The sequence below is a fragment of the Notamacropus eugenii genome, chromosome 4 (genome assembly GCF_028372415.1).
Source record: "Notamacropus eugenii isolate mMacEug1 chromosome 4, mMacEug1.pri_v2, whole genome shotgun sequence".
Taxonomy (NCBI): Eukaryota; Metazoa; Chordata; class Mammalia; order Diprotodontia; family Macropodidae; genus Notamacropus; species Notamacropus eugenii.
Window position 1 is genome coordinate 67,811,808 of NC_092875.1, and position 11,752 is coordinate 67,823,559.

General features: G+C 46.0%; 1 protein-coding gene across 1 annotated transcript in view; it reads right to left on the reverse strand.

The window, feature by feature from the left end:
• Positions 1 to 4,584, reverse strand: part of MAST3 (microtubule associated serine/threonine kinase 3) — an 85,240-nt gene extending 80,656 nt beyond the window's left edge. Inside the window, exon 1 of the mRNA XM_072601667.1 lies at positions 4,466 to 4,584. Coding sequence (XP_072457768.1) covers positions 4,466 to 4,504 — 39 coding nt within the window. The 5' untranslated portion in view covers positions 4,505 to 4,584. The remainder of the gene's footprint in view (positions 1 to 4,465) is intronic.
• Positions 4,585 to 11,752: the final 7,168 nt, after the last annotated feature.

Genomic DNA, 11,752 nt, shown 5'->3' on the forward strand with positions numbered 1-11,752 from the left:
GGTACAAATAAGATATGGATAGGATAAATTGGAAGTAATCAGAGGGAAGGCATTAGCTAGCACTGAGCAGGCTGGGAAAGGCTTCTTTCAGAGGGTGGGATTTTAGCTGGGACCTGAAGGAAGCCAGGAGGCGGAGATGAGGAGGCAGGGCATTTCAGGAATAGGGGGACAGCCATCTGGTGTTTGTCATCTTTGTCTTGGTAGACGGTTCCAGTACTACCTACTAAGACAGCTAAGATTCAGAGAACGGAGACCCGGTAGATGTGAAATGATTTGCTCAAGGTCATACAGCTCCTAAGCACCAGGAGCCAGATTTCAATCCAAATCTTACTGAAGGGGCCAAGACCAACATTTTATCCAATGGGTCATGCTTCCTTTCACACAAATGCTCACACAGACCTGTACACATGGCTGTGCAAACAATCTACATGACCCATTAACATTATTTTTGACTAGTGCACACATGTACAAACAATACATATACAAACTCCACAGGAGATCTCTCTGATTGGAGACTTTCTTGTAAGAAAGGCACCCAGTCCAGCTATCTCTTTAGTTCCCATCCTGCTGCATGTAATTTTCCGGACTTCTATACCATCCTCCGCCCCCTTCCTCACTCCCTTTTCAGCTTCCTGTTGGGTGTTGTTTTCCCCCATTAGATTGTTTTAAATTCAATTTTATTTTTAGTTCCAAATTCTCTCTCCCTCCCACACTCCCCTCACCATTAAGAAGACAAGAAAAATAGAACCTATGACAAATATGTATAGTCATGCAGATAAGTTTCTGCATTAGCCACCTCCATTAGATTGTAAGCATTGTGAGGGCAGGGGCAGGTTTTTTTTACATATTTGTAACCCCTGCCTTAGCATCATACCTGGCACATAGTAGGTGCTTAATTGATGCTTACTGATCATCAATTGGCAATCAGGCAATGGCCCGACACAGCCATTCACACATGGGTGAACAAGGGGCAGACAGACTCTGGTTAAAAGGAGCCTGGGGACACTGCAAAAAGTATTTGCTCCTCCAGTTTTTAATTTTTTCGTCCCCAGCACCTAGCATAGTGCCTGGTACATAGTGAGCATTTTATTTGTGCGTAGGGAATGGACTCCTGCTCAGATATGGTGTTGTACTAGATGCCCTCTGAGATACCTTCTAGCTCTGGGATTCTAACATCCTGAGGGCAAAGAACACTAATCAATTCTTCAGTCTCAAATCTATTCAGACACCAATCAATTAATGGCATTTAGTAAACCCATACTGTATGCCAGGCACTATACTAGGTGCTGGGAATACAAAGACAGAAGTGTAACAATTCCTGCTCCCAAATACTTACAATCTTATTGAGGAAAACCAAACACAGGCATAAGCAAATACTATGTGTGTATATATGTATATGTATATGTGTATGTATACACATATACACACATGTATAAGTGTGTTTGTATAACATGTATATGTATATGCATACAAAATGCAAAGTAATTTGAAGGGCAAGGCCCTAGTAGAGACAGGGGATCATAAGTACAGTTTAGCTCACTGCTAGAAGAGCCTTCTCTGGACACCTGCAGGGCTTCTAGGATGTACATTGGAGGTACATTCCAGTCTACTGGGAGGCTAGAATAAGGGCCTCTATCTACCCTCTAACTGTGGATGTCTCTCAAGGTCAGCCCTGGATTTTCTTCTATTGTCTCTCATAAATCTCTTATCAGCTCTCACAAGTTCAACGATCATATCTGTGCTGATCATTGCCAGAACTATTTCTTGGGTCTCAGGTTCTATTCAAAGCTTGGTTCCTGCATCACAATTTGGACATCTTGGAGACATCTTCCTCACTATTTCTCCCCTAAAACTGACCCTGTTTGTCAAGATTACCCCTAACATCCTTTGTATTAATTGAACCTTCTGGTCATGTTGGGTTGCAAGCCTGGAGTCTTCCTCACCCCACATTTCCAATCAGTTGCCAACTCTTAGTGGTTACACTGCCTTGACATCCCTACCATTTGTCCCTTCTCCTCACCCACCCCCCCTAATTCAAGTCCTCAGCACCTCATGCAGAAATAGCTTATTAAATTCTCCTTGTTCAAATGTGTCCCATCTCCAATTCATCCTCTACACAGCTGTTTGTTGATGTCATGAAGCTACTCCACAAACTCTAGTGGCTCCCTAGTACCACCAGAATTAAGTGCAAACTTCTATGTATAAAGCTCTTTATGACTTTGCCTCAACCTATCTTTCTAACCTCATTACAATCAGCTATTCCTTCTCACGGACTCTACAATCTAGTCAAACTGCTCTTCATATGCTCCATCTTCTGTCTCTGAACCTTTGCCCAGGCTGTCCCCCATGCCAAGAATGCCCCTGCCTGCACACATATGCCTCTTAGACTCTCCAGTTTTCTTCAAAGCTCAGCTGAAGGTCCACAGAAGTCCATCCTGAGTTGCAACCCCATCCCCAGCTCCCTGCCATCCTTTCTCCTTCCCACCAAAAATTACCTGGTAATTATTTTGTATCCACTTTATATATGTATCTATTCTCCTTCTCCCCTCCCCCTACCCCAGGATGTAAATTCCTCAAGAGCAAGAATGTTACATTTTTATCTTTTTTTCTCAGTGCTACTTAAGTCAGGTTAAGTACATAGCAGTCTTGGTGACTGATTGCTGGGAACTACAGCCTGAAGATCACAGGGAAAAGGGACCCACAGAATGAGAATCTTAGATTCTCAGGGCTGGAAGGGACCTTCGTTCCCTACCCCCCCAAAAGTCTAGTCCAACCTAGGGCTGAGTCAGAGTAATCTCTACAGCATCTCTGACAAGCGGTTTTCCGGGCTGAGCTTGGAGACAGCCAGATGACAGGGCTGAGTCAGAGTAACCTCTACATCATCTCTGACAAGTGGTTATCTAAGCTGGGCTTGGAGATGTCCAGAGGCCTTCCAGGCCACTCTGGGACATCATTCATCATTGGGCAGTTTTTGTCGACATTGACCCTATTCCTGCCCTGGGGCACTTCCCCCAATAGCTGTCATTTCTTCTCTAAGAGCCCAACAGGGCATGACTGATTCTCTTTCCATCTGGATGAGCCCTCTTCAGATTTTTGGTGATGGTTTGCCTTCCTCCAGGCACAATCCCACTCTGCCAGGCACGGAACTTAGGACCAGGAGAAGGGGCTTCTGGAGGATTCTAAGGATGGAGAACGAGTTAAAGGGGCCAGAGACCTTCCACGAACAGGCCGACCCCTCCTATGTCTGATGGGACTTCATTCTAATTTCCCTCTACTGGAAGGCTCAGAAGGTTTGAGATGGGGCTTTTCTGTCCAGTTTTTGCATGTCAGGGTATACTTAGAAGGGGAGAGGGGGTGTTGAAAGAGGGAACTCACATACAAAATTCAGAGGAAGACATAAGTTACTGACACAAGGAGACTTCCAGAACAGGATTCTGGTGCAATAGAGAGATGGAACAGAAGACCCAACTGTCACTGATCTGTCCTGTGATCATGGGTAATACCTATGCCTTTTCTGGGACTCAGTTTTCCCATTTATAAATGAACCGTATAGCCCCTGTTTTCCTTGGAGGAATGCTATGGGCTATAATGAGAGAGCTGAGAGAAGAATGATTTGTAAGGTGCTATGCAGATGTGAGATAGGAAGGTAAGGATGGAGGGTTCGAGGAGAGTACTGTCAGCCTGAGGCTGGCCCCTGCTTCACGGGGAGAAGATAGCAGGAAACTGGTACATGAAGGGAAGGCTAAGAGCAGCACAAAGGAAGTTGGGTAACTTCATCATTTTACTGCCTGTGGTTAGATTTGCCTGGCCCCAACCACACCCCTCAGGGCTCTGCCTGGGCTGAGGGAAGTCCTTGAGCCCTACACCCCCCAAGGTTTGTGTGTGTGTGTGTGGGGGGGGGGGTCTCCTGATTGATTCCCCCAGTTCAGAGCTCTCTGCAGCTCCACTCTATTGTCCAAGTCTCCCTTTCTCCCAGGATTCATTCCTCTTGCTCCAGAGTCCCTTATCCACACCACCCCTACCCTCCAGGTAAAATGAAGAGGTCAGGGGAGGTAGGGAAGGGATCCTAACACTTCCCTCCCTAGTCTCCCGTTCTACTGTCCCCTCAAAGTTCCTGATATCCCAGCTTCTGTCGCCTAAGCTCTCTAGCCCCCACCATCTACTCAATCTTCCTTCCCACAGTCTCCATTGAAGGTAAACTGAGGCAAAGGTCCAGAAATGAGAAGTCCTAACTAGGGCAATGTGGGGCAGGACTGGATTCCTGACCACCAGACCCTACCAAACCCTTAGTTTAAACCAGTCCAACGCCCAGGGCGGGACCCAGTCCACACCCACCTCCCTTCCCCAGATCCAGCTCCCCAACAGCTAAAGGGATGCTCCCCCCACCCCAGCCCGGTGCATTGTGGGCGGGGAGAGTGCCTCCCCCTTTTCCCTGTCCCCCTGACGGGGCTCCGGCCAGTCTCACCTGCAGACCCCGGCGCCTCAGGATGCTCGGTTCGTCCATGGAGCCGGCTGTCCTCCGCAGCAGCTAGCGGCCCGCACTCTCGGCTCCCGCTCCCGCTCCCGCTCGGGCTCCGAGCTCGCCTCCTTCCTGCGCGATTGGGCTGCGGCGGGTCAGCTGATCTTCCTCGGACCCTCCCGCCTGCGGCCCCCAAACCCGGGAAGCCCTAGCACGGGGGAGGGCCCGGGAGAGGAGGGGGCGGGAGGGAGCCAGAGAAAAGAGAGCTCGGGGCCCCGCGGAGAGGGTCGAAACTAGGGGCAGGCTGGAGACGCAGGTCTCCAGGGCGCACTTTCCTGGACATTCTCTGATCGGATCCTCGCAGCATCCATGGGAAGGAGGCAGGGACTATTTCCACCCATTTTACAGAGAGGGGAAACTGTGGTCCAGAGAATAGAAGGGAATTGTCCACCATCACACCAACAAATGAATGTTCCCCCCTTTCTTTGTGCCGGGGCATCAGAGTTTCCTGGAAAGTCCTGAACCGAGATCGACTTTCGGTGCGACTGCAAGAAGACTGGATGATAGGGTGGTGTCAGATTGTGAAGAGACTCAAATGCCAGAAAATAATAGAAGTGTATGAATTAGACCCCATTTGCAGTAGGGAGGTATTGAAGACTTTTGAGCAGAGGCGTGCCATGGTCAAATGAGTGATGGATTGGAGAGGCGAAAAAAGGGGACAGGGAAGGAAAAATCAATAAAGAAGGCGACTTTTGTATCCCTGGTCCCATTTTTTAGACTCAAAATACCAGAACTGCAAGGGAGGTCAAAGGTCATTTAGTTCAAACCCCTTGCCTGGCATAGAGATACTTTCTACAATGTCCCTGATTGGGAAGAAGGGTGTCATTCAACTTTTGCTTGAACATTCCCAGAAGCAGCCCCTTCCATTGATGGACAGGTCGGACTGTTCCTCATATACAGCTGAAATCTGTCTCTGAATAGTTCCCCTCATTCCTTCCTGGTCCTAGTCTTGACCTCCCGGGCCACCCAGAACACTGTTGCTCATGAAGGCAACGATAGTGCCCCCCTCACTCTTTCTCTGACCCCAAGGGTAACAATAAGGATCCATTCCTACTCTGCATTCATAGAAGGGCCAAGAGATAAAGCTAAGCACTGGCCAATCATTCTCTGTGGCTTGTGAGAGGATGGACGCTTGATCCCATTTCCACCTGGGCTGTCCTTTGCTCCAAGTACTGCTTCTCTCTCTTCTTCCCTCCTCCTCCCTGCCCTCCCTTCCAACCAAGATAAAAGCCCTCAATTGTTCCTGCCTGGGCGCTGGGTGAATGGTCCTCTGTCCAATTGCACTGAGCACCCTGGCTCCCGGGGACATTGGCTTCTTGTGAGCTCTGAGCTCATACAGGCCCTCTGGCCCTGTCTCCTCCCTGGGCAGGGCTGCTCCATCCAGGGCCAGGCATGATCAGAGGGGCCCTGAGCCAGAGCTTCAGACTTTAAAAGGGAAACCATCCCCCATCACACCCTTGCCTACTATATGGCTCCATGCCCAGGACAGGGCGGAGGCAGGGCAAGGGGTAGGGACCACCCCGATTCTTTTCAGGAGAACTTTAAACAATTGCTTAACCTATTGACTGACTTCAAAGGACCCTGCTCATGAATATATTGTTCCCCTTTCTTATCTCTCAAGATGACTTGTTACTTAAAAGCATCCTTCTTCCTTAGTCCTCCAGTGGAGACTGTATCCCAATCATCATGTCTCTATACTCTGTTAAGAGAAACAATACCTGATTATTCCTCCAATGGAAACAATTTCAAACTCTTTCCCCTTCTTACTTTCTTACTACTTCCTTACTCACTTTCTTACTACTTCAGTGGCAAAAGTATATCAAGTCTTTTAACCCAAACCACCCCACTTCTTTATTTCTATGGAAATAGTATCTAAAGTATCCAATGCAATAATAACTGTAAAGCACTTAGCACATAGTAAGTAAGCAGTAGAAATGTTAGCTGTTGCTGCCACTACTACTACTACTACTACCACCACCACTACTACTACTACTACTACTGCTACTGCTACTGAGGTGTTCAGTGCCAGGCCTAGAGGCCTGAGGGCTACCCGAGTCTTCGGCTGGCCAAACCGGATAAACGTATGAGAGAAGAGACTTTCCAGAGTCGAACAAGGGTTAGGCTTTATTCAGGGTCTTGGTTACATGTGCAGGGGGAACTCTTCCTTAGGAGAGAGAGAAATCTCCCAAGGAGGCAAAGATCTTACAGTAAGAGAATGAAAGCAGAAGTGGAAGTGGGGAGAGAGGGGAGAATGGAAGAGGGGCCTTCTGTCCTGTAAGGGTCCCTCAGCGCTAAGAGTGCCTTCAGGCTTTCCTGACCCTACTTAAGCTCTCCGGCCACATAGTTTGCACCTGAATACCGTGCCTGTTAGATAACAATAGGTGTGCTCAGATCTGGGCCAATCTCGAGGGCGGGGATGCTCTCTCCCAGCACTTTTCTCATGGGAAGAGGCGGAAATGCACGAGATAGCTCAGTCTCACACCTCAATTCCCTGCTGTTCCCTGGGGGGCCTCATGAGAACTCTAAGGTTTAGAAGTCCTCACCTTTACCCGCCCGAGACTGTCCACATGGAACTGAGCTTACACCCCCAACAGTTCAGGTGTTCAGAGAAGATGAGTACTTCTGGTGTGAGGGATGCTGAGTCCTTTTCAGGGCTGCTTTCCACCTTAAGTGTCCACTTGATTCACCCCACTCTCACCTGTGGCACCCAGAAGCTGTAGCATGCACAGTGATCACACCCTGATAAAGTATTTCAGCAGTAGGGCTAAACCAGGTTGACTGTGACTGAGGGGCCACACAATTGTCTGTGAGTTAAGGGTGGGGGAGGTGTCTATCCCAAGCCTATGAAGACTTCCCTGACAGAATAGGTAGGTGTGAACAGAGGCTGTAGAGCACTAGAGCTTGGTAAAACAAAATAGCCAAAGTCATCCATCACATCACAAGCCATCACCAGTCATCTGGACTTTTGTTTTCATTGGATTCTGATGACTCTGGAAGAGAAAATGGGGCCATGACTTTGAGCACTTCTGCCTCACTTAAATTCAATTTATGCACATATCACAAGGCATTACCCATGCCATTTTACTCTTTTAACCAACCTCAAAGTCCTGTGGCAACAGGCAAGTGATCAAGCAACAGGTGCAGATACACTGTAGTCGCAACCTTGCATGTGGTAGGAACAGGCCATAGGGCTGTCTTCTCACTGGCCTGAAGTAGCACTGGGATTCAACAGCCTCTGGGTGTCTGAACAACCTTTTTTAATGGCCATACTGCTCACCTCCTAGAGTGAAGAAAGGGCTAGAAGAGATGCCTAAAAATTGTCTGCTTCACCTAACCTAACCCACGTCGACTTAATGAGATAGGCAGGGATTTTAGCCTATAGTTGAAACACACACAAAAACAAATGTACAAAAACCTTTGTGAAGATAATTCTCCTCTCCATCGGTACATGGAATGTGCACATGATTATGGACAATAAGAAATCCGATAGATCTGAAAGACAAACAAACAGCTCCTGTGAGAGAAGTCGGCAAGTATCACAGCCAAGTAGCAGCCCTGAATGAAACAAGACTGGCAAATGAAGGCCAGCTTACCCAAGTTGGAGCTGGATACACATTCTTCTGGAGTAACTGTGGTGAGAGGGAGCACCATGAAGCTGGCATAGGTTTCTCAATCAAAACTAATCTAGTCAACAAGTTTGTATGCCTCCCAAAAGGGGTGTATGGCAGGCTCATGATAACTCGATTGCCACTTGCAGGAAAGTACCATGTCCCTATCAGTGCATATACTCCCACCATGATGAACCCTGATGAGGACAAAGAAAAATTTATGAAGACATGGAGACCTTCATCATCGATGAGCTGAAAGTGGACAAACTTGTAATTCTGGGTGACTTTAATGCCAGTGTAGGCATAAACTGTCAGACATGGCAGAGTCCTTGGGAGGAATAGAGTTGAAAACAGGAACAGCAACAGTCACTTACTACTGAAAATTTGCACATCTTATGATGTTTTCAACCAACACTATCTTCCATTTACCTAAACTAAATAAAACTTTGTGGATACACCTTAGCAACAAACATTGGCATTTAATAGATTATGTCATTATAAGAAGTAGAGACAGACAGAAAGTGTGAGTAACGAAGGCAACATTTGGTGCAGAGTGCTGGACCAGTCATAGACTTATCCTCTTCAAACTAAATGTTCACATTCAACAAACGAAGTGGCCCCCAAGGCAAAAAGACTACCAGAAGACTTCATTTCATGTCAACAAATTAGAGCTCTTCTCTAATAGTTCATTGGTAATTTGGAGGGAAAGCTGAGTCAACACAAGATTGGCAACAATGGAGCAGAAAAGGAGTAGGTTGCTTACAGAGATTTGGTGTGCAGCACCATAGTTATTCATCTGGGCAAGAACACTTGCAAACATCAGACTAGTTTTATGAAAATGATGAGGAAATTTAGAAGTGATAAACAAAAAAACAAGAATTTCACAGTAGGATAGGCTCATCCACCTTGAAGAAGTCAGAGTTTAAGTCCATCAAAAGTAAAGTGCAAGTGAAGTTTAAGGAGATGCAGGTTTTTTGGTTCAGTAAGAAAAAAGATGAAATTCAGTTTTCTGCTGATAGTAATAATCCAAAACAATTTTTATGAGGTCCTGAAGGTTATTTATGGGCCTAGGATCTATGGTGCATCTCAACTTCTCAGTGCTGATGGAGTCGCTCACACTGTTCGGTGATAAGGACGTGATGCTGAAGAGATGGGCTGAACACTTCCATTGTGTTCTCAACAGACTGTCATCAATCAATGCTTAAGCCATTGACTGTTTACCTCATGTTTACATCAATCCTTCTCTAACCAAACTTCCAATTGAAGAAGAGGTTTTGAATGCCAGTAGGATCCTTTTGTGTGGCAAAACACTTGGTGCTGAGTCTATTCTAGCAGAGATTTACAAGACAAGGGGTCCATTGCTCATACAAAAGTTGACTGAAATCTTCTGTGTTATATGGCAAAAGGAGGTTATCCCCCAGGAGTTCAAGGATATCTCCATTGTCCAGCTCTAGAAAGGAAAAGGAAATAGGTTGTTCTGTGACACCACCTCCAGTGAGGGAGGACAGTCTTAGTCATTGTTGGCAAGATCCTTGCCAGTTTTCCTATTTATAGGTTGATCCTTCACCTGGATAATAGTCATCCATCTGAGATCCAGTGTGGCTTCAGAGAGGACTGAGGAATGGTTGACATGATGTTTGCCTCCTGACAACTCCAGGAGAAATGTCAGGAACAGAACAGAGGTGTGGACACAATGTTCATTCATCTGACAAAGGCCTTTGATACTGTCAGTCATGAGGGCTTGTGGAAGATTATGGCAAAATTTGGTTGCCCAGAGAAATTCATCAATATTGTTTCATGATGGCATGCCTGCAGGAGTACTGGATAATGGATGATGCTCTCACGCTTTCCCAGTCACCAGTGGAGTGAAGCAGAGCTGTGTGCTTGCTCTCATGCTTTATAGCATGATATTTTCTGCCATGTTGTCAGCCACCTTCAATGAAGATGAAAGTGGTATCAAGGTCAGCTACTGCACTGATGGTAAATTCTTTAACTTGAAAAGGCTACAAAATAGGACAAAAGTTGAGGCAGACTCGGTGCATGACTTTTTGTTCACAGATGATTGTGCATTAAATTCACCCTCTGAGACTGAGATCCAACAGAGTGTGGATTGATAATCTGCTGCTTGTGCTAATTTTGGCCTCCTAATGAACACAAAGTAAACAGAGGTTCTCTACCAGCCAGCACTACACCATCTATCCATGGGATCATTGGTTACAGCAAATGGAGAAATTCTGAATACTGTGGATAAGTTCACTTTCCTTGGCAGTATACTTTCCAAACACGTCTACAATGATAATGAGGTTGATGCATGCATTACCAGAAGTAGCTCGGTGTTTGGGAGACTCCGAAAAAAAGTGTGGGAGAGAAGAGGTATTAGACTGACTACCAAACTGAAGGTCTACAGACCCATTGTGCTGACTTCATTGTTGTATACCTGTTAAACCTGGCCAGTTTACCAGTGAGGAAACTTAATGGCTTCCAACAATATTGTCTTAAGAAGATTCTGAAGATCACCTGGCAGGATAAGGTACCAGACACTGAGGTCCTTTCTTAAACTGAACTGCCAAGCATTCAAATTCTACTGCATGGCACAGGTCCTATGAGCTGGCAGCAATGTTCGAATACCAAACATACGTTTGTCTAAAAGACTATTTTACAGAACTCACACAAGGCAAGCGTTCACACAGAGGTCAGAAGAAGTGATACAAGAACACTCTCAAAATATGGCTGAAGAACTTTGGAATTGATTGTGAGACATGGGAGACATGCACAGGACCACCCAACATGTTGTGCCTTCATCAAAGAAGGTGCTGGTCTTATGAACAAAGCAGAATTGCTGTAGCTCAAAAGAACTAGAAGATGCACAAATTAAGAGACATTTGCACTCCAAATGTTCATATAAACTATTTGTACCCAACCCGTGGTAGAGCAGTCTGAGATCACGTTGGTCTGATCAGTCACCATTGGACATATTGTACTTTGACTCCAAAACAGAGATATCATTTTGTTCCTCTGAGCAAAAAGGACAATAATCAACTAATTACTTTTACTACAACTATTACTTCTACTACTGCTGTTGTTGAATCTTTGAGTTGTGTTGTTGTTGAGTTATGTACAATTCTTCATGACCCTATTTGAGATTTTCATGGCAAAAATACTGGAATGATTTACCATTTCCTTCTCTAGCTCATTTTACAGATGAGGAAACTGAGGCAAACAGGGTTAAGTGACTTGTGCAGGATCATACAGTTAGTAAGTATCTGAAATTAGATTTGAACTCAGGAAGAGGAGTCTTCCTGACTCCAGGCCTGGCACTCTCTCCACTATGTACTACTACTGCTGCTGCTGCTGCTACTATTATAGTAACTCCTCTTCCTCCTCCTCCCGCTACTGCTGCTGTTACTCCTACTTGTACTACTATTACTATGCCAGCAAGGGAGCCCTACCACATGGGGGTGGAGATGAGGAGACTCCCTGAAGGAACAAAAGGACAAAGTTTACATAGGTTTCAATTTAGGCAGGAGGTGAATTGCGTATGGGGTACCTCTGGATTGGACAGGGCTATTGTTGGAGGGTGGTAAAAAAAAAGGCACTTCCTCAGGTTATTTATCTCTTGCAACCC